The 23,533-nt window shown below is 40.0% G+C and overlaps 1 protein-coding gene across 2 annotated transcripts in view; it reads right to left on the reverse strand.

The window, feature by feature from the left end:
• Window positions 1–23,533, reverse strand: part of MED12L (mediator complex subunit 12L) — a 353,727-nt gene that overhangs the window by 30,748 nt on the left and 299,446 nt on the right. For both annotated transcript variants that reach the window (XM_068984811.1, XM_068984801.1), the window contains 12 exons: window positions 21,091–21,279; window positions 20,414–20,488; window positions 20,106–20,296; window positions 19,124–19,285; window positions 16,060–16,171; window positions 13,080–13,169; window positions 11,936–12,045; window positions 11,604–11,739; window positions 10,658–10,819; window positions 7,973–8,335; window positions 5,679–5,835; window positions 1,397–1,608 (listed from right to left, as the gene is read on the reverse strand). In XM_068984811.1, the coding sequence (XP_068840912.1) occupies window positions 1,397–1,608; window positions 5,679–5,835; window positions 7,973–8,335; window positions 10,658–10,819; window positions 11,604–11,739; window positions 11,936–12,045; window positions 13,080–13,169; window positions 16,060–16,171; window positions 19,124–19,285; window positions 20,106–20,296; window positions 20,414–20,488; window positions 21,091–21,279 (1,959 nt within the window). The remainder of the gene's footprint in view (window positions 1–1,396; window positions 1,609–5,678; window positions 5,836–7,972; window positions 8,336–10,657; window positions 10,820–11,603; window positions 11,740–11,935; window positions 12,046–13,079; window positions 13,170–16,059; window positions 16,172–19,123; window positions 19,286–20,105; window positions 20,297–20,413; window positions 20,489–21,090; window positions 21,280–23,533) is intronic.

Below are 23,533 nucleotides of genomic sequence, written 5' to 3' on the forward strand. Positions count from 1 at the left end.
TTAAAATATTTTCATCAAATTCTCATCATTTCTGTATAAGAAGCAACTTGGGCCCATCTTTCCTAATACCCAGGGAGTCTGAACAATCAGATCTCCCTGGGAGGTCGGGGGAGATGAGCATACAGTGACTGCTGTTTCCATTCTTGTGTGGTTCAAACTAGATTGCTCTTTCCTGTCCTTCTTAAAACAAGGGTTAAAAAAAAAAAAAATTTTTTTAATGGATCTCTGTTAAGACTGCACACCTAACCCTACCACTCCCATCCCCCAAATCACTAAGTGGACTGAACATGGACACGCTTGCTGTAAGTTGTACAATGGAGGTACGTTTAGAAAGTTACTCCAAATACAAAGACTGTTTCTAAAAGCACTGGAATTCCTTGCTAATTTGAAAACCTGAGGTTGTTCTTAGAGCAGGATGCACTTGTAGATTGGCTACTGCCTTTATGGATCATAAAGTGCCTTACTCCTAGGACTGCTGTGAGATCTAAGATAATCAGTACATGAAAGTGAAATGCGCACAAGTGTTTTGGCAAATAGTAAGCGCTCTCTTGGTGTTAGCAGCTATCATTAGCATCATCAAAGTGCAATTTTCCTAAGAAAACTTGGAAAACACAAAATGAATACAGAAACCAAAAGAAAAAGTCATATTCTCACTTTCTTCTTTCTGCTTTAATGTATTTGTGCAGATCTGTAGTTTGAGTCTGTACGAAGTTTTGTGTGACTTCCACCAATGCTTTATTAAACAATCCTATTATCCCGAACATTAAAAAAAATTAAGAAAAAAATAAAGATTACTTCTATTTTTATAGGGCATAAAAATAGAAATAATACAAATCAATAATTAAAGATATCCAAATCCTGACTGTTACCTGTAGTCTATTCTTTGCCTTCTATAGATTTTGGTGAGGTATATAGCCAGAAGTATAAAGGCAGAGTCAGGGCAATGCAGGGCACTGTAGGAGAAAGCCTAAGGAACACCAGTGTTTCAGAGATACAACCTCGAAGTAATACAGCAAATAATGAATAAATCATTTAAGCATAGCTCAAAGGAGCACAGAGTATGACGATAATTGTAACAGGGAGTGAGGGCTCAGATAAGGTCATCTCAAGCATAAAAGTCTTGCCGCTTGTAAGTGATCAGAAAATCATTAGCTCTTCTTTTTGTTTTCAGGCATACTTTTAACCAACTTAAGACATTTCAAGTTCTTTTTTGATCGATGATAACGGTAAAATACAAGGAGGGAAGAAGTATGTATAAACCTGTACAAGAGAGAGATACGTGCACTCACACAGGTACTCAGGGATGCCCGCACAGGAAGAATCAGTCACAGGCCCACACCCATTCCTTGCTAGAGGAACTAATGAAATGTGGAAGACACTGCTGATCTGGACAAACCTGTTGGAAAGGCCGCGTCTGGGCTTGCCTGAGAAGCCGCTGTTGCTGCTGCTGCTGCAGAAGCTTCATCTGTATCAACTGCTGCTGCGATGTGATGGCGTGCAGAGAGGGCGGCTGCATCATGGCCCCCGAGCGCCGCTGCAGCATGTTGGACAGAGCTTGCTTGGTGTTGGTGGGGACGAAGGAGCCAGCAGGGTCCAACCGGGAGCCACCTACAAAAGCAATCAGAAGGAAGGGTTTTCTGCGCATGTGGATGCAACTCTTCCTGATTTTATCAAAACACAGAAATCTCACCTTCTGAGCCTCCTTTTAGGACTACATTGGGAAGTAGAGTACTGCCCCACCCTCTACAAATTTGAAAGATCAGTTATGAATTGCATAAATTCCAGACAATGGGGAGAGCGATGTCCAGTGAATGATACTATCTGAATGACATCAGAGAGCCCATTTTGCTTGGTAAAGTGAAACATCCGAGATCCAGAATTCTTGGTACAATTTCAGAATTATGCGGGTTTTAAATTACGTGAGGCCCCCAAGAACATGTAGTGTTATGCTGTGCTCAGTCGCTTCAGTCACGGCTGACTCTGTGATCCTATGGACTATAGCCCACAAGGCTCCTCTGTCCATGGGATCCTCCAGCCAAGAATACTGGAGTGAGCTGCCATACCCGCCTCCAGGGGATCTTCCCGACCCAGGGACTGAACCCACGTCTCTTACATCTACTGCACTGGCAGGCAGGTCCTTTACCACTAGCACCACCCGGGAAGCCCGGGAACATGTTACTTTCACAACACATGTTGCCTTTTGTGGTGTATTTTGTCAAGTGTGCTAAGCCAGGCAGAGAGACCCTTTTGATGTTCATGGTATTTAAGTTTTTTTAACACAGCAAAATAAAAATGCCTGTTTTGTGGTAGAGAGGCATGACAATACTTCACAAACTTGAAATGCTTGGAAACTTCAAATACCACGACTCCAAAGACAAAACGCATCTTTTTTGAAGTGCATAATTAAAATAAATAAGAAACGACGACTGACGATTATAGTGAGGCTAAAAAAAGCAAACGAAAACCTTAACACATTTGCATACATAATCTGTCAAATGGCTTTAAGAGGGAAAAAAATGACGAGATTTGCTGGTTTCAAATAGCTGCCAATACTCAACTCATCATACAGTTTGTATTCTTTACTGTATGTAAAAAAACTTCTATATAAAGCACGTGGTATGATAAAAACAAACATTTTAACACTGGAAAAGCCTACACTTTTTAAAGACTTAGTATCAAAATGAACAAAATGGTTTATGAAGTCATTCAACAGCATCTGAAGAACATTTGGAAAAAAGTTAGAGGTCAATTTGAGTTATGTGGCAAGGTAACTTTTGCTGAAGCAAGAATTGAATGTACACGAATACATATAAAGTTGAATGACTCATTTTATGCAAGACATACTTTTTCAAGATTAGACTATGGTCTACTCTCTTTTAATTTTCCTAACTTTCATATAATCTTATACCTCTGAATCACCTAAAGAAATAAGAACAAATATGCTGAACTCTGCTCTATTTTCTTACATAACTTTCTCAACTTTCACCAAATGGTGTTTATTATTCACATATGTTTCCTTATAAACTTTACCATCCTGGTGTGTATACAGGAAAAAGAAAGAGATTGCTAAAGATCTGTGTGTGTGTGTTGTGAACAGCACTCTTTTGCATTTTTAAGAATGTGCGGATGGACTTCCCCGGTGGTCCAATGGTCAGGAATCCACCTGCCAGCGCACAGGACAAGGGCTCCATCTCTTTCGGGGAAGATTCCACATGCCAAGGACAACTAAGCCCAGCCAACACGACCACTGAGTCCATGGGCCAAAACTGCTGAAGTCTGCATGCCCTAGAACCCATGCTCCACAACAAGGGGGTACCCCCACTCACCAAAACTAGAGAAAGCCCCCAGGCAGCAACAAAGGCCCAGTGCAATCAAAAATAAAATTTTAAAAATGTATGAATGGAAGCAGATTGTATAAACTCTTCTTCAGCTCCATAGGATACATAACTTTATGAAAATCTATTAATTCACAAATGTAAAATCCCCATAATTAACTGTTTTCCTCAAATTTTTTTCTTACACACCATAAAACATTAAGACTTACCTAATACCTAAAGTCTCCCTACTTATGAACACCTTCTATAGTGTTCTGGGGTGAGGGGAAAGGGTATGTGCCTATATAGAATAATTAATTTTCAATTTTGAGATGGTCCTTGTGTTTCACTTCAATATCTAAAAAGTTTAAAACGGCTTGAATTCCTAAGCACCTTGGAAGTAAGGAGAGAATGTCAAAAGAGAGCATGAGCATGTATTATATTTCCACACTTACTATTGCCTTGAGAGTTTGCTCTTGAGAGTCCTTTGGTTAGCAAAGAGATCACACCAGTCAATCCTAAAGAAAATCAACCCTGAATATTCATTGGAAGGACTGCTGCTGAAGCTGAAGCTCTAATACTTTGGCCATCTGATGTGAAGAGCCAACTCACTGGAAAAGACCTTGGTGCTGGGAAACATTGAGGGCAGGAGGAGAACGGGGCAGCAGAGGATGAGATGGCTGGATAGTATCACTGACACAACGGACATGAATCTGAGCAAACTCTGGGAGATAACGAGTAACAGGTAAGTCTGATATGCTGCAGTTCATGGGGTCACAAAGAGTTCGACACAACTTAGAGACTAAACAACAACAAAAGTTTGCTCTTTGTAGTCAATATTCACTCACCCAACAACCTACTTTTAAGGCCCCAGCCAGTCTGGATGAGGCACAAGCTGGAATCAAGATTGCAGGGAGAAACATCAGTAACCTCAGATACACAGATGACACCATCCTTATGGGAGAAAGCCTCTTGATGAAAATGAAAGAGGAGAGTGAAAAACTCAACATTCAGAAACCTAAGATCATGGCATCTGGTCCCATCACTTCATGGCAAATAGATGGGAAACAATGGAAACAGTAAGAGACTTTATTTTTCGGGGCTCCAAAATCACTGCAGATAGTGACTGAAGCCATGAAATTAAAAGATGCTTGCTCCTTGGAAGAGAAGTTATGACCAACCTAGACAGCATATTAAAAAGCAGAGACATTACTTTGCCAACAAAGGTCTGTCTAGTCAAGGCTATGATTTTTCCAGTAGTCATGTATGGATGTGACAGCTGGACCATAAAGCAAGCTGATGGCTGAAGAACTGATGCTTTAAAACTGGGGTGTTGGAGAAGACTCTTGAGAGTCCCTTCGACTACAAGAAGATCAAACCAGTCAATCCTAAAGGAAATCAGTCCTGAATATTCATTGGAAGGACTGATGCTAAAGATGAAATTCCAATATTTTGGCCACCTGATGTGAAGAGCTGACTCATTGGAAAAGACCCTGATGTTGGGAAAGATTGAGGGGAGAAGGAGAAGGGAATGAGAGAGGATGAGACGGTTGGATGGCATCACCAACTCAATGGACATGAGTTTGAGCAAGCTCCAGGAAACGGTTTCTTCCTGAGGCCTCAAAATATAATATTCAACACACAATTTTTAAAAATCACAATATAACACAGAATGAGGAAACATATTATATGTTAAGAGCGACACATCCAAAAAAAAAAAAAAGAGTGGCATATCCTAACAAAATGCAGACTGAAATTTCAAAAGAAATTATTTTCCAAAAACAGGCAAACCTTCATTTAGAGAAAAACTTCATTTCTAAGAGATTTTTTTAATATAGAAAATCTGTATTCTAGATATAAAGATTATTTGGGCTTAAATCAAAGCAATACTAACATTTACTGTGATTTAGGAAGGTTTTATTACTGATATCTAAATCTATTTGCTGCACCAAATTTCTGAGATCCTACATGGTATAAACAATTTAAAATTCATAACATGAGCAAACAATAAAAGACACTGAAATGCTGTCTAATCTTTTAACATGTTGATAAGAATTATATCTGATAACAGTGAATGAAATTTTCACACCTCAAAAGTTTTATCAGGTTTATATGTTACACCTGAGATATTGATCAGTGGTTAATTCCCTTCTAACACTGGATAAAAATTGCAAAAGTGCCAAATAAACTAGTTACTGAAACCTTATTTCAGAAGAAGGAAGAAACTGAGTGGAGAGAATTACAGAAATGTCCCCTGAGCACTCACTCACTCCCTGAAATATACAAATTCTGTAAAAGCGAAGAGAACCCCAAGCTATTACTTCCCAACTTGGAGTCGGCCGACTTAGCTCTGTCCTCACTTACCTGGAGTGACAGACTGATTCTGAAGGAAGAAGCCGGGCTGCTGGGGCTGACCCATGAGGTTGTAGCCCCACAGCGTGGACTGTGGGTGGTGCATCACCTGGGAGGAGATGGGTGAGTAGTTGGGAGGCACTCGGTACACGCTGCTCTGCGGATACTCCTTCAACACAGAGTTAAAGACAAAAGTTACTTACTCCACACACCACACAGATGACTAATGCAAATTCCTTATTTGAGAGAGCTCCTATCCCAGCAGACAAGGTTATTTTGATAGAGTGGAAGACAGAGGGTAAGAGTCTCAATATATTCTCTGCAAAAATTTCCTTTAAGTTAAAACTCTTGCTCGACTTAAATGGACTTGGCTACAGTGGGGGAGATGAAACCAATCAATCCTGAAGGAAATCCACCCTGAATATTCATTGGAAGGACTGATGCTGAAGCTCCAATACTTTGGCCACCTGATGCAAAGAGCCAACTCATTGAAAAAGACCCTGATGCTGGGAAAGATTGAGGGCAAGAGCAGAAGGGGACAACAGAGGATGAAATGGTTGGATGGCATCACCGACTCAGTGGACATGAGTTTGAACAAACTCCAGGAGATAGTGAAGGACAGGGAAGCCTGGCATGCTGCAGTCCACGGGGTCGCAAAGAGTCAGACACAACTGAGCTGAACAACAACAACAGTGGGGGGAAGATGGAAAAGGATCTTTCCCAAAATCTGTTTTTTAAATACTAGAAGTACATTTAGAACACCAATGCTGACCATCACCTAGAGTAGAAAACGCATCTTCAGTTGCTGAGTCTCCCAACGATTTCATCTTAGAAAGTTTCCCTGATATCTTGCACCTGGATGAGAATGAGCCAGAAACACGCACAGGACTTTGAAACTAGTCTCCAGCCTAGACAGTGTCTTAGTTTCAGCTTTCAAGAAAGCACTGTCAAGAAGCAGACTCCCCCCACTCCACTCCCCCCATCGTGTCCCCTCTGCCCTTCACCACACCTCCTGTCCAGGGCTATCTCTTCCTCAGAGTAGGTGCAGAGACTCTAAGGATCACACCTGAATATTTCCCCCAGTGCTCCTCCTTCTCTAGTCATGAAGGATGAAGGAAAAATAAAAGCTCAGTTCCCTGCAATATATATGACTGAAAAGAGGCAACTTCAGGAGAAGTGTGGGAGAAAAAGACATGACCAGGACTCACTTGGGGAAGGAGATGGGCTTGATGTCTTTTAAAGCATCTGAAAAGAACAGAAATCTATCCGTGTGGATAAACAGGTTAAGAGACCCAGACTGGCAGAAGTGGCAGTCTGGATCTTATTAAACATCTTTTTCAAAATAGAGACACATTCATAGAAAGGCTCCATGAGAAGAGGGCACTGACATTCAAGTGGGGATCCAAAAGGGAGGGTGGTCATTTCTAGAATAATACTAATCACCAAGCTATCAGCTAAGAAAAAATCTCTTAGTTTTGACTTAGGTGGACAATAAGAATAAGCAGTCATGATGACAGGTCAACAAACTGTGAATATTTCTTCCACTGCACAATAAAAACTCTTATATTTTATAGAAAAACATCACAAATTCCCTCTAGAGTATTTTCCAGGTAAATTTAAATGATAAGACATTTTACACATTGATTCTATAAAATTATTTCTAAATTACCATCTCATAGATTTCTGAGGTTTTCAAGAAAACGTTATTCTAGATAGGGAAGGCTATCAGGGAAACAAGAAGTAAAACTGCTTTAAATTATGTTCACTTTCTGTCTTATAAAATCTAAAAATATGGTAAAGAAGTAGAAATATTTAGGACAGTAAGATGAAATAGCACATGATGAAACCTCAGAACCATCTTATAAGATATGTTAGATAGGATCCTATCTAAGGAAACAGTTCTTATGTTAATTTACTACAGATATCAACTGCTCAAAATACAAAAAATATTTTAGACATGCCTCATAATAAAAATACATACAAGGATGAGATTTTATTAGGTCAAAAAATTCAAGTTCTAAATTTCAGAAACTGTGAGACAGTGAAATAGTAAATAAATATTATTCACAGGCACAGTATAAAATTAAACATAGTTATGAAAAGTAGAAGAGGCAAAATCAGAAACTATGACCCTGTTCTTTGTGAAAAGTTTGTGTGCTGTTCTGTTCATTATATCTGAGCCTTCATGATAACTTACAAACAGGCTTACACTGCACTTCAGAATGTTTCTTAGAGATGTAATTCAGGAACTAGTCAATGTTCTGTGGGATGCTAACACACCCACGATCTCTACTTCCCATACTCACATCAACCCTTGAGCTGGACTTTGTCTTGCGCTTCCTTCCCTTTGTCTTCTTCTCTTCATCTGTTGCGGTTTTTCCCTGATCTGACAGCTCAGCTGATTTCCTCTCAGGTTCCTGAGAGATGGGAGATGTGGGCTCTTCCTCTTCCTCTTCGGGAGGCAGGGGCAGTGGCTCGAGGTAGTAACTCCGGGGCTTGGGCGTGGGGTGCGTGTGATACAGGAGGAGGTGATGTTGCTCCTCATACTTGATCACCTTCCGGTCCACTCGGACAGTCCCGAACCAGGCCCAGGACAGAGGAGCCGGGTTCTTCTGACCCTCAAACAAATCCCACGGGGACACCTTCTGCTTCGTGGAGACTTGGAGACCCTGTGGTGAAGTAAGGAGCTATGACCACGTGCTCAGATCTTTTGCTGATATGGAGGCCAGGCTTGCTCAGGACACAGATTCAGAGAGCATTCTGGCTCGAGGGGGCCTTAACTCTAGCACACAGCAGTCAGGTTAACTAATGAGTCCAGGCTGATACTAGATCACTGAGGGCAGTGGCTACATTCCAGGCCTGTAAGTCCAGATCTACAGTCTGTTATAACACATGACACTCTGTTGAGGCTGGGACACCAGACAGCCCAGTAATTTTTACTGTAAATGCCATTTTCTCCATTTAGGTTCTTTTTCCACCCCCAGTACCCCCTCCCCCCAAAAAAACCCAATCACTGAAAATTTGATATTACTGTACTAAAAACCTTTGGAATCTATTTACTGTTTTTAAGATAAAACAAAACTTAAGAGTCAAATTACATTCAACCTCTAATTGGGCTCAAATTTACTTCAATCCAAACATGTATGGACTCGGTTCAATACAATCATCTTTCATGTACTTAATTAGGCAGTCTCTTAAGTAGTTAAGTAATATTATTACAGAATTAACGTGTGCCAACAGGTACAAAGAAAATCCTTCAATTCAAGCTTCTCTCCACTAAGTTGAGGAGAGGAAATGTTATTCTCTTTCTGAAACTACAAGTTTCTGATTTTTAACACGAATTGGTGCTATCCCTTGGTCCTTTCCCTGCCATACCAATCAGAAAATATTTTTCTCCACAGTGACCCTGAAGATAACTGCTCAAGTCATCTTTAATAACTTGTGAATGCTCCTGTTCCCAATTACACATACTCTTCCATGGGTGGCTTCATCCAAAACCACGGCTCAGTTACCACCTGTATTTTGATTGTTTCCTAATATCTGGTCTTGACATTAGAGCTCCTTCCTGGGTGCCAAGACCACGTATCCAAATGGGTTCCAGAAGTGTCACCACTGGAAAGGACAGTGGTGCAAGGTCAACCTGCGCCTGACTCTAGTCTTCTCTCTCCACAACTGTGTGGGTATCAGTACTCTCAAAGCTCTCTACTTTACTGATGAGTTGCATTTTGCCTATGAGCTACAGTCTCTCAGGTCTTTGCATAAACACTTCCCTTTGCCTGTACCACACTTTGCCTACCTCCTGCTAACCCTTATTCATCCAAAATGATGTGTCAATTTTCCTGAGGATCCTGCTCTGACTACCTACCCCTCATCTGAATATGATGGGTCTTTCTCAGGGTCCTCTAACATTCTGTACCAAGACACACAAATCTCACGACATGTGTGTGTTAGCCGTTTAGTTGTGTCCAGCTCTTTGCAACCCCATGGACCGGACTGTAGCCCATAAGGCTCCTCTGTCCTTGGAATTCTTCAGGCTAGAACGCTAGAGTGGGTTTCCATTTCCTTTTCCAGGAGATCTTTCCAACCCAGGGATCGAACCCACATCTTTTGCATCTCCTGCATTGGCAGGCAGGTTCTTTTACCACTGTGTCATGTGGGAAGCATGACGCAATAATTGTCTATCTACTTTCCCTTAAGGGTAGGAGCTCTGTCTTTCATCTCCGTTATCTTGGAACCCCACAGTTGTTCAATGTTCATTGAAAGAATACCTGACAGCGTTGCTCATGTTTTGGGCTGATGCAGTGGTAAAGAATCCGCAGGCCAATGCAGAAGATGTAGGAGACGTGGGTTCAACCCCTGGGTTGGGAAGATCTCCTGGAGTAGGAAATGGCTACCCAATCCAGTTTTCTTGCCTGGAATACTCCAGTATTGTTCCATGGAAATCCCATGGACAAAGGAGCCTTGGGCTACAATCCATTGGGTTGCAAAGAGTCAGACATGACTGAGTAATTGAGCTCAGCTTTAGACTGACTCAAGTTTTAGAGAACCATATTTAGTATCTTATATAAATCAAGTGTTCATTAAATGCTGTTCAGCTGATAAGAAAATAAAGTGCTATCACTTTAAAACTTTTTAAACAGCGTTAAATTTTAAAGCCATTTAAATTTTAATTTTAAACTATACGGAGACTTTTATTAATACAAATTTTTTCATCTACTAAACATATTCCCTTTTTTTTTTAAACAAGGTTCTACTTACTTTTCCCTTGATGAGCTTCGAAAATTCATTTAAATTCAGAAAATCATTTAAATGAAGATCTTCAACATCATTATCTGTACGATAATGCCAAAGACCACTGCATTTAAATGACAAGGATATGTTTTAAAAAATCAAGAAACAACAATATTAAGATGTTTCATATGCCCTATAGGAAGACAAGAAAGTATAAGTGCATGCATTTATATACATAAGGAACAAACATTTACTCTTGCCTGTTTTTTATCTATAGAATCGAATCCAGCAATTTTGTTTCCCTTTGTGTCAATCAAGGAGCCCATAGGTTCACAGGTAATGATGTCACATGTCTGTTTCGGCAAAGGTAACAGCTGTCGAACTTTGTCAATGCTTTCTGACCGCTTGTCCCCCAGCTCTTTCTAAAAAAGGGAGACAGTGAGAGAGACAGAAGTGAGATAGAAATTATAACAAAGGCAAATGTTCACAAGGAGGAAGTTCCCCTATGAAACATTTCCTTTTTATAGCTGGAATGTTCTTTGACCTTCAACAGGGTCTAGGGGGCAGCTCTCATTTACAGTGATGCATATGTTTCATTTCTTCTATTTAAGTAGAAAATAGAACACATATGAAGGCACCCTCGTTACACAACAAACATCACAGTGCTGAAACGACAAAAACCCATAGTATTTGCAACCCGAAGACAGGAGCTGCGGCACGGAACACGTTCTCCAATCCACAGTCAGGCCACAAGGTAACCACTGGTTGTTTTATTAGTAAGGTCATCAGATCTATTAACTTTTTTCCTGCATTGTTTGTTTATAATTTATTTCAAAAACTGTATTAGTGGCTAGGCAAATGAATTGAATTTAGAAATAGCAATGCAAATGTTTAATATTCAACTGCATATTGCCAGTGGAAGATGAAATTTACCCTAAATCTAATGTTGGCATTTTGGTTACATATTTGATAATGGACTTCTACAGTCCCTTAAAAAATTAAATATGTTTTATGAGTATAGTTATTTTAAGAAAAATCTTCAAGCTATATATACTTCTAACTTTGGGGTACTGAGAAGCTGAGGTAAAACAGCAAAATAATCACCTGATACAAAGTTAAATGCAAAAAATAACGTCTGATTTAAGGAGTAATAAAATAACATGCACTAAATAAATCCAGAAACTCCTAAGCAGGCCACAAACTTACTTTCAGTTTCTTGACTAAATTCATGTATGCGCGTTTGTTCTCTTCCGATCCCCCTGGGGATGCATTTGACAGGTCAGAGGCCAATGTTCCATTGATTAAAACACCCAGCATGTCAAGAACTGTTGTGAATAATTCACTGGAAGGAGAAAGAAAAGGTTTGCAACTTAAAGCAAAACCAAGATACTGTTAACTAACTGAGCATTTTTATTTAAGGCATAGAACTGTTAATGGTAACCTAAGAGTATATGATGTGGAAGAATCTGTGGCCAGAATATGAAAGCCTCCACTATACATCTATGAAGCAAAGTCAATGTGAAATGATAAGAACCTACTTGTTAGTGTGCATGTCAACGGTGCCAGAAGTAATGATCTGAAGGAGGAGAAGCGCCCAGTCTGTTGTCCACTGGGTGCTCCTCTGCACTGTGTCAAACATTCCTCCCACCTAGCACATAAAGAATACAATGGAAAAATCAGCATAGTGTCACAAAGACTACTACCACCACTTTACACAGCCACATTTTCAGTGGTTTAAAAACTTTAAAGTTGCTCTAAGCTATGGATTATCCTGTCTTCTCTGTCAACTAGCTATATATTTGCCAGTCTTTTTGGTTCCATTAGCACAGGAACTGGACATTGAGAAAAAAAAAAGGAGGAGGAGGAGGTATGGAGTATAGACACGTCATCAACATGAATTACACACTAGTAAAATTAGATCTCTGTTGTTCCTAAATTTCATGATATTCAGTTTCATTATGTAACTTTCATCCAATTAATGAATAGATGTAAACTAAGTGACTCAGTATCTAAAAATTTTGTGTTGTCAGTTAACTATTTCATCTAAGTCTACTGTCATAACAACACCTGGAAAGAGCCAGTAACACAGAAGTAATGATGAGTGGAAGGCCTGGCCCTTAGGACTGCTCATTCACGAGTGGGAAGTTATATCAAGCATCAGGCAAGCCATCTTCCAGAGTAGCTTTTATCTGGTCTTGTGCATTGAGAAAAGGAAGAGTCAAAAGAATCTGCCGGAGAAGGAAATATAAAATTTCTAGAAAACCTGCCTATGGGATTTCTCTTTATGATCAATTTGATGGAAAGTTTGATAACATTTTGACTTAAAGAACATTTTAATACAGTTTTTAAGCAAGTAGAGTAAAAGCTAATGCTCACCTCAAGTTAGTACTTCCCTATGACCTACTCTTGGCACAAACAGAAAAGAGAGAGAGAGACACTGGGGGTGGGATGCAGAAGGCAAGACGATACCAAAAATATCTACTGTTGTCTAGAAGCCAGACCAGACAGGAAGGACAGTGGCAAGGAAAACAGAAGGTCTGAGAGTCAAGGAAGCAGTAAGGAGAGCAAACAGAGGGCTTCACCTTGTAACGGAGGCTGTGACCACAGCAGGAGTGGAAAGCTGGAGTTATTTTCACATGGAGGTAAACTTAATGGAGGAAAGACGCTAGAAGGGTCTCTTACCAAATTGAGGCGGAGTTGCAACGCCTCATGCATCATCTGTCGTGCTTTGATGTCATCCTGGTATCGTTCTTCTCTCCAGTTACTTAAAATCTAAACCAGAAAATAAATGAACACAAACCCCAATACTCGTTTTCCCTGTTAAATTTGATTTTTCTCATATTTAAAGTTAAACTGAGTTTTTAAGTGATGAAGACAACTTCTTAGTTTAATAAATTTAAAAAAGCGGTGGGGGTGGGGTGGGGGGTATAAAATTTCACTTTCCTCCCCTTCTTCCACACAGACAGGAATATAGCTATTTTTTTGTTTGTTATTTAATTACATACCCTATTAAGAAAAATCTTATGTAATTACATACACTGTTGATAAGTCTTAGGAAATGCTTTAGAGGATCATGAGGTTAAGCATTAACAAAAATAAAGAATATTTTAAGAATACATCATTACACTGGTCTTATAAAGATAAGTGTAAAGATAAAGGGGCTTCCCAGGTGGCTCAGCAGTAAAGAATCTGCCTGCCAATGAAGGAGATGTGGGTTCGATCCCTGGGTCGTGGAGATACCCTGGAGAGGGAAATGGCAACCTACTATTTCCAATATTTTTGCCTGGAAAATCCCATAGATAGAAGAGCCTGGCGGGCTACAGTCCATTGGGTCGCAAAAGAGTCAGACATAACTTGGTGACTACACCACCACCACCACCATAAAGATAAAGAGAAATAGAATTACATTTTATATCAGTCTCCACTTATTTTTCTAGGGAGAGGCTGTGAATCCTAGCAAACGCATTATTCTGATGTTTCATTGAAGGGGAGGCTTATCTTCCTTGATAAAGGTAATATAACCAACTTTGAAAAATGTGACATCTTGGACATCAGCCAAGTTGCATACCAATTTATTAAATAAATGCTTCCTCACTTATTCAGACAAATGTTGGGGAAGGGACAGGTTGCTTGGGGAAGGGACAGGTTGCTTAGGGAAGGCAAACCACCAGTGGGAAATTCTGAATCAGATGTATAAGCGAAAAAAAAAAGTGCCCTGAAGTAGGGCATCTATGGAGAATCATCTCAAAAGAGCTGAAATGAGTCATATGCAGAAGTAACTGAGTCCAACAGATGATCTGTGAGGACGCCACACGGTAAATGTGGAGCACTTCTCAAATCTCATCAAAAGATATAGATGAATCTCCCTCGAGGCAGGTGAAGGGTACAAGGTAGCTTAAAAAAGCCCACAAGTTGTCATGGAGCTGACATTCTGGTAGTAGGACAAATCAAGATCAGTAGAGCAAGTGGTAAGAATCATGACAAGGGGACAGAGAATAACTGTGGTCCTCGTTTTAGAGCGTGATGGGGGTGGGACTAAGGGATGGGAGGGGACTAAGGAGGTGAGAGCTGAGCAGAGATCTGCTGAACTGAGGGAGGTGGCCATGTCGATAACTTCCAGGGAAGGGGAGAAAGGCTCTGCAACAAGAAGATGCTCGGCAAGATTAAGGAACAGCAACATGGTCATTGCGTACAGAATGGAGTGAGTAAGGCCATGTCAGGAAAGAAACAAGATAGAGGTGGGAGCCAGTGACAAGTCATGGAGGGTCACATAAGCCTGTACGGGGAAGTTTTATTCCAGGTATAGTAAGAAACAGGGGTTTCCCCAGTGGCGCTACTGGTAAAGAATGTGCCTGCCAATGCAGGGGACGAGAGAGACATGGGTTTGATCCCTGGGTTGGGAAGATCCCCTGGAGGACGACACGGCTACCCACTCCAGTATTCACGCCTGGAGAATCCCATGGACAGAGGAGTCTGGCAGGCTGCAGTCCATGAGGTCACGAAGAATCATACACAATCGAGCACACGCACACACAAAACACATATATACCATAAGAAACACTGCAACATTTTGAGGCACCAGAAAAACATGTGGTTTACACTTTAAAAGGATCACTCTGGCTGTTGTGCAGAGATAAATCTCACATATCCAAAAGGTAGCAGATGATTAGAGACGAGTAAGTGTCTTGTTCAGGTTCATCCAGTACCATTAAAGAAGACACAGCCGTGTGGGAAGCCTCCATTAGGCACTACTATAGGATAAAACATCCCACGGAAGCATCTACTCACTCTTCTCCATTCTATACTTTCAAATTCCAGTTTGATCACTCAGTTTCCTCATGGCACACAGAACATAAGTGTTTCAAATAGTGACCATGAGAATTACAGCTGGTGGAAAGGCAAAGTCCCAGATCTTTGTAAATGAACTAAAAATGCCTTCTGATTCAGCAATGAGTATCTTGTGCCCTGGGACTTCCCAGGTGGTGCCTGTGGTATAGAACCTGCCCTCCAACGCCTGAGATTCACGAGATGCAGGTTCAATCTCTAGATTGGGAAGGCCCCTGGAGGAGGACAAGGCAATCCACTACAGTATTCTTGCCTGGAGAATCCCATGGACAGGGGAGCCTGATGGGTTACAGTCCACAAGGTTGCAAAGAGTCGGACACAACTAAAGCGATGTAGCATGTGCAAGCATGCACACTTCTTGTGCCCTAGACCAGCATCACTATAGTTCTGCAAGTAAAACTGGGTTTTGAACCTACAGAGCTCAAGCTGAGACTTTCCCTGCCATGTGGAAGCCCAGTAGAAGACCTGGAGAGAGGGCAGGCTCTCTTTGTTACTGACATGTGCCCTGCAACACAGACTGCTCCAGGAGCTCTCCTAAGAGACAAAGCTCTCTTAGGAGCAGATATGACAAAGTTATGTGCAATCTGCAAAATGTAACTTTCACAGACATCTGTCCAATGCCTAATTCATATTATACTATTGCTAATCTCATGGTGACCAGAATGCCAGGTAGGAGAACAAGGACATGGGTGGTGCTTTCCTACATCTAATCAAAACATGCTTTGCCCTTGTTAGTTTAAGCTCAGTGTTTGAAAGAAAAACAAATGAATGCCATTAGGAAAATACTTGCCTAGCTCAATATTCTACTGTACTTTACCTGGTTAACTTGATTCTGCAGAGATGTTAGAAGGCCTTCTCGTTGTTCATCTTGTCCCTTAAGGCAGGTAAGGACCAGTGAGAGGAATGGTTGTTGACTCAAAAGAGACATACTATAAAGGAAGTAATAACAGCAGATCTAGTTAGAAAGAACAGATTCCTTCCTGTGCAACACTGATTTCCTGCCCTCGGGTTACTGGCTCTTATTCATTTTACTATTAGAAAAGGGAGGGAAGTAGTAAATAGCCAAGACTACTTGAAAAGTTAAATCATATCTCTAACTAATAAGGTTTAAAACCACTGTAATGCTTCTAAATAATTTAATATGTTCTCTTGCCCTTGAAGGCATCTGCAAACGAGCATAAATTCATACTGCATCTGAGCAGGGGGCGGGGGAGGAAGAAGAAAATGTATGGTTTGTATCAGTAAACTGAATTTAAAGATACATAGCAGGAAGAATATCACTGTATACACAGAACAAAAAGAAAAACTTTTAAACTTCTCTCACATAGTATTTGTATTTTGTTGTTGTTTAGTTACTAAAGTCACGTCTGATTCTTTGCAATCCCATATTCTTTAGCCCACTAGGCTCCTCTGCCCATGAAATTTTCCAGGCAAGAATACTGGAATGGGTTGCCATTTCCTTTTTCAGGGAATCTTCTCAACCCAGGGAGTGAAACTGTCTCCTGTATTGCCACAGATTCTTTACTACTGAGCCACCATTCTTATTTACAGGCCAGGAAACAGGCCTATTAGGATTGTTGTGCTTGTGTTGTTTTTCAGCACATTTCTCAAGACAAATTAGATGGGCATGAGTAGAACTGAGATGAGCACCGAGGTCTAAGGCCTCCAAAACCATTCTGCTGGCCAGTGACCTAGTGCACAGCTCCACTACATCCCACAGGCTTGACTTGTAAAAGAGTTTTAAGATATTTGATTTTTAAAATTTATTTTAAATTGGCATTTTAGCCTTACTTCTTACATGATCAGAAACAGCCGACATATTGATAAACTAATTTTTCTACACTGCAAAGAAAGATTTCTTAAAATGAGATTGAGGTCAAAATATTTCAATCCGCTTCATTTTACACTAGCAGAGCTTAGAGAGACTGACTTAGAAAGAGCCACCTTCAATCTCTGCAATACCATCTAGGATTCCTGTGGGAAGTGAGGCAATGTACATGCCATCGTTAGCCAATCAACTGTGAGAATTAAAATTGAGTTATCTGGTTGGTTAATAAATACTGGCAAAGGCGATGAAGCAACCAGATGCCAAGCAACATATGTGCAAAGCTAGGCCAAAACCAAAATGTGCTTCAGTTAAGAGCATAGACTCAGAGGCCAGACCACCTGGGTTTCAGCTTCACACCTTCTTAGCTATGTGTCCTTGATAAATTTACTTAACTTTCTAGTGCCTCAGTTTCTTCTTCTGTAAAACAGACATAATGAAAGCACCTCAGTATGACTGCTGGGAGATTTTAAAACTTTACATATGTATGTAATGAATTCTATATTGAGGATGACATTTCATAAGGCCTTAGTAAATGGCAGCTACCGATTAGGTCATAAGAAATCATTATTGATTAGGGCACAAGAAACCCAAAATGTTCAAAAGGCTCAGAATTTTTATTTTTCAATGTTAGGAATTTCCTTTTACCTCTGAGGTACTAAATTCATCATGGTTTTACATTAGAATGTGTTTATGTTCTTTTTCAGTAACATAAGCATTTTTCTAATATAATTACTTAAACCTTTTTCAGGCCACAAAACCTAAAAAACATTCAACTTGGAAGACTCAACTTGGAGGATCCTATATATTAGGATCTAGCCTAATATATAGGCTAGAACAAGAGCCCTAAATGTTAAAAATATTAGTAACTTATTTCAGGGTGCAGCATAATAGAAGTATAAATTATTCCATGAAATTTGAGTGCCTAAATAAAAAGAAAAAAACCCAAACAACTGTTGAATACAGGGACTGTGGATATACAGACCTGATTCACCAGGTCTGAAGCAGAGCTGAGAAGTCAGTATTTTAATAGTGCAGCAGTGATTAGGGTACACAGGCAGAATTGAATGCTGCTGCTGCTGCTGCTAAGTCACTTCAGTTGTGTCCGACTCTGTGCGGACCACAGACGGCAGCCCACCAGGCTTCCCCGTCCCTGGGATTCTCTAGGCAAGAACACTGGAGTGGGTTGCCATTTCCTTCTCCAATGCATGAAAGTGAAAAGTGAAAGTGAAGTCGCTCAGCGACCCCATGGACTGCAGCCTTCCAGGCTCCTCCGTTCATGGGATTTTCCAGGCAAGAGTACTGGAGTAGGGTGCCATTGCCTTCTCCGGAATTGAAGGCTAGTGCATTACATATTATAATCTGGAGACTTTATCTAACAGAACTTGGCCTATCAGATTATTTTCAATTCCATACAAAGACGAAATTTCAGTGGACTCTGAGTACAATGACTATAACAAACCTAGATAGCGTATTAAAAACCAGAGACTGCTTTGCAGACAAAGGTCCATCTAGTCAAAGATATGTTCTTTCCAGTAGTCACGTATGGATGTGAGAGTTGGACCATAAAGGCGGCTGAGGGCAGAAGAAGTGATGCCTTCAAATTGTGTTGCTGGAGAAGACTCCTGAGAGTCCCCCAGACTGCAAGGAGATCAAACCAGTCAATCCTAAAGGAAATCAACTCTGAACGTTCACTGGAAGGACTGATGCTGAAGCTCCAGTACTTCAGCCACCTGACACAAAGAGTCAACTCATTGGAAAAGACCCTGATGCTGGGAAAGATCGAGGGCAAGACAAGTAGGGGGTGGCAGAGGATGAGATGGTTAGATAGCATCACAGACTCAATGGACATGAATTTGCGCAAACTCCAGGAGATAGTGGAGGACAGAGAAGCCTGGCATGCTGTAGTCCATGGGGTCACAAAGAGTCAGACATGACTTAGCAACTATTAATAACCACCAACAGCAGAGTATAATGAGCATGTACATCTGTAGGACACTGAATTTTCTCAACCATTCTTTAACCGCTCACATAGGAACAAAACTTCCAGCCATACCTTTTCTGCTTTTGCCTGTCTCTTTCCTTTTTGGAAGAAGAACCCAAGTGCTGTCCTTTCTCCAGCTCCTCCCCAGCTGCTTTCAACACTCTTCCCTGCACAGAAGTCGGCAGCCTGGCAATTAGGGGGGCCACCAGCCACACACCCCTGCGTTCAGAGGAACTAAAAATGGAGACAGATGTTACACCCAAGGATATACCCAAGGCATCCTTTTACTCTGCTCCCACAGTTCTGATCGAAACTCCAAAGCAAAACTTACATTCACAGGACACATGGGTTATTCTAACATTTGCCTTTTACTTCTATACTGTGTCCTCTCACCAAATACCAGACATTTGCACACACTCTTCGTGCTTATGGAAAGTGCTAAAAGGTGGGATTCTGCAAGGACACTATAGCTCAAGTCTGGAAAAGTGGTTTTCTATGATTCTGGCTTTCTGAACACAAACAAGCAATTTGTTTTTTTGTCTAACAAGCAATATACCTTTCTCTCATGGTTAAAATATGAAATGTTCTGATTACATTTAAGCATTTAAATAACCAATTTCTAAAGTTTCAAAATTCACCAGTTATACTTGACACCAAAATGATGAAATACAAGTCTATCTGCCTTTTGTAATTATCATTTGAGCAAAACTGCCAACTAAAAAAGATGGCAGAAAGAGAGTTTCCTATATTAAGAATACCACAGAATAGGGCAGCCTCAGGGCACATGAAAGAAATTCACCCCTATGGAACGTAAACTGTGGTTCCAAGGAGTCTGGGCCTGCTCAACCGCATATGTGGAATGCTCAGCTACCATGCAGCCCAGCAGCATGGCCCTTTAATATATTAAATAATGATAATGGACACTTACAAGCAATTATTTTCCTCACATTCCTGCAGCTTTATGAAAAAAAAAGTCTGCATTATCCAAGTAAAATGTGCAGTTACATGTGAAAAATGAATGATAGCTTTGTAAAACCACAGGTAAAAAAAATACCTGAGAAATGTCTTTATTCCATTCTGCCTTGTGCTACTTGTATCAGTACTGCCAATTCCGTTTGGGCTGAAGAGGCCCACGCCAGCGTTAGAAGAGTTATTGTTTAGGTCAGCTGACTGCTGGAACACCTCTATTGTTGCTTTGGCAATATTGTCCAGCAGGTTGTTCATTTCAGCCACCGAACCAGAGCCCTGGAGTCAGACATGAGAAAACAAGCACCCCTGTGTTTTACTTTATCCACAAGCATCAATGTTGTGTTGCTTTTGATAAAACGGCACACACGTTCACGCTTTCATTAATATACTCACAGGGTCCTTCAAGCACTGTTTGATCATTAACTGAAGCTCCAGCCAGGACTGCCTCAGCGTCCACTGCTCAAGATTCTGGGGAAAATGGAGTTAGCATGTTAAGAATACCAAACATGTCTTAAAGTATAAGAATCCCCTGCAGTATTCTCTTTCTCAAAAAAACAGACGAATGATCACACACAATAAAGGGATTCATATGACCCAAAAGGCTTCCAAGTCTATTACATATGCTCATTATAGAGACAAAGCAAAAAACAGCAACATTAAAATAATGTGCCTTACTCAGCTAGGCACTGGAAATGAATAAGACAATCATTTCTTCTCCCAAAGTCTATCTAAACAACTGCATTACAAAATGATTTTGATATTTTATGAATAACATAATGAAGACAGTCCTACAAAGCTTATTTCTCATGTAAACACAATAAATACTGACATGAATTAACATATTCACACTTATAGATACATAATGGTTGTATACGGTTTGCAGTGTGCGTATTTACCCAGCAATAAAGCGTGGCTGTTGCACAAAATGGAAAATTGGGGGAATAAAAATCAGAATTAATTAAAGTTAAGAATTAGCTAGCAATGACAAAAGAGACGCAGTAACTCCTGTTATAAACACAAAGAACATGTCAAAATGACAGAAACACAGTCTTTAGACTATTTTCACTCACCTGAAGAATGCGTTTAATGTGCTGTCTTTGGAGGTTGTCCCCCTCCGTACATTCCTTAATGCCATGAGGATAACAGATCAGCTGCAATAATTTCTGTGCTTGCATATTTGAGAGCACAGGGTCCAGAATAAGTTCTTTGTCTGTGCATAATCTCTCAGGTTCTTTTAAACAATGTTCTCCTACCCATTCCTAAAAATAAGATGGCAATTAGATTGTACTAAACTCATGGCTCACAACAGAAAGCGGACAGGAAATTTTCCATTTAAAAAATAATAGATGGAAAAAGTAGGAGGGAAAAGGCTTAGAAATTTTCCAGTATTTTGACTTCTTAAAAGTATAAAGTAGAATCTTGGTTATAAAAATTTTTTTAAAAAGGAATGCATGAAAGAAATTAGCAAAAAGATAAAAAAGGAGGTGGGGGAGAAAGCTCAGTAAAGAAAACACTAGTATGTGTTTTCAGTTGGAGAATGAAACTTTGCTCTAAATACTGTTTTGTAATCATTTTTTTTTAACTTGCTATGTAACAGTAGTGATTCTGTATTATAACATGTATTCCTCACTTTCATGGAATGCACTGTAATATATCCCACTGAATAGATAGGATATAGTATAACACTGAGAAAACTGTCTTCCTTTTTGATATCATTATGAATAATGTTACCTTTATAAATACTTGTGCACATCTGTTCTCTGTACAATTATGTTCTTAGGATAACTTCTTACAAGTACAATTGCTGAGTCAAGGATGATCAGTCTCCATATCACAGCAGTTAATCAACCTCAGTAATGCTATCCAGACATCAGTAATTTCTTAAGCATCAAAATGTTTTTAAACTCTCCAGGTGACTCCAATGTGTACCCACAATCAGAAGCCAATGCACAACTCAGCACACTCTAAACATATATATGACTAATAGTTAACTTTTACCACGATTACAGTATACTTTAAGAAAAACATGACTCAACATTATATTATACCAATAGCAAAGTGAAAAAGAGCATATATGGTATGCCTTTTTTTCTAATAGGAAAGGAGAATTTAATAAAAATTGGAAAGATAAATCAGAAAATAATGAAACTGATTACCTAGGGCAGTGAGAAACACAGTGTAGAAAAGATGAGGGAAAGAGATGTACATCTCTGAGCATACCTTCTCACTAGTAGACTGACCTTCGCTGATGTTTAGTTACTGCTACTGCTATTTAGTCACTAAGCTGTGTCCCACTCTTTGGGACCCCATGGACTGTAGCCCACCAAGCTCCACTGCCCATGGGATTTCCCAGGCAAGAATACTGGAATGGGTTGCCATGTCTTTCTCCAGGGGATCTTTCCTACCCAGGAATCAAACCCACATCTCCTGCATTGAAAGGCAGATTCTTTATCGATGAGCCCACCAGGAAACCCCAGCTGACCTTTGGGAGTATGTTATTCTAAAGATAGATATGGTAGGGAAAGAAATCTAAACTGAACACAAACAAAACCAAATGAAATCAATTATATTTTAAGTGAGTAATATATCCATACTGAAAAAGAAAGGTCAAATAACTTTTTAGCACATACTGTAAAACCTTAGGGAAAAAAGAATTATAAGCAAATTCTCAACTCCTTTTAGGAGACTCATTTTTTCATAGTAGTATAGGTGTAATAATTCTAACCCTACTTCAGGTGTGTTGTAGAATTCAACAAATCAGTAAATAATTGATGTTATTGGTATCCAGGACTCTTAATATGGAAGAGAGCACTTTCAACACAGATTGAAGGGATGCTAACAAAAACTTAAGCTGTTTGATCAGAACTGGACGTTTATCAGTATAAACTCATGATTATACACACACACACGTTTATGGTATATGGATGCATTTTCCCCCAGCTCTGCCTGCTTAAAGGGCCTAAAAGCAATAAACGCACATTGCCCACAGCAATAAGCACACACAGAACTCAGATCTTGGTTTCTAAACACCATCTTCTTCTAAATAGAACCAAGGTTCCATGAAAAGATGAGTAAATCTAGTCTGGGGCAGGAAAAATATAAGATAGGCCAGAAAGGCAGAAAATACTTGTTATTAAAAAAGAAAGAGCGAGAGAGATGTGAAAATAACACAAGAGTCAGCATGAAAAGATTTCCACTTCTGGACAAATCTGGAACAATTTGAACATTATAATAACTGAGGACAATATACTGCAACTTTTGTGGATAATAAATAAGTGGAAGAAAGGAAGGGAAGGCAGAAAAGGTTTGGCTTTTCCTTAGAGTAGAATGAAAACTGATAAATGTGAAAAAAGTGGAGGAGTTGGGAAAAGCCATCTTGCAACCGTCATAGTAAAGCCTGGTTTAGACAAGAATCCAAATGGATGCGCTATGGGAGGTGAGGGAGTGTGATGAGAAGCAGAAAACTTGCACTGTCTCAGAGAGTGTCCCCCAAACTGTTTACTAATTCCAAGG

The sequence above is a fragment of the Capricornis sumatraensis genome, chromosome 1, assembly GCF_032405125.1.
Source record: "Capricornis sumatraensis isolate serow.1 chromosome 1, serow.2, whole genome shotgun sequence".
Classification (NCBI taxonomy): Eukaryota; Metazoa; Chordata; class Mammalia; order Artiodactyla; family Bovidae; genus Capricornis; species Capricornis sumatraensis.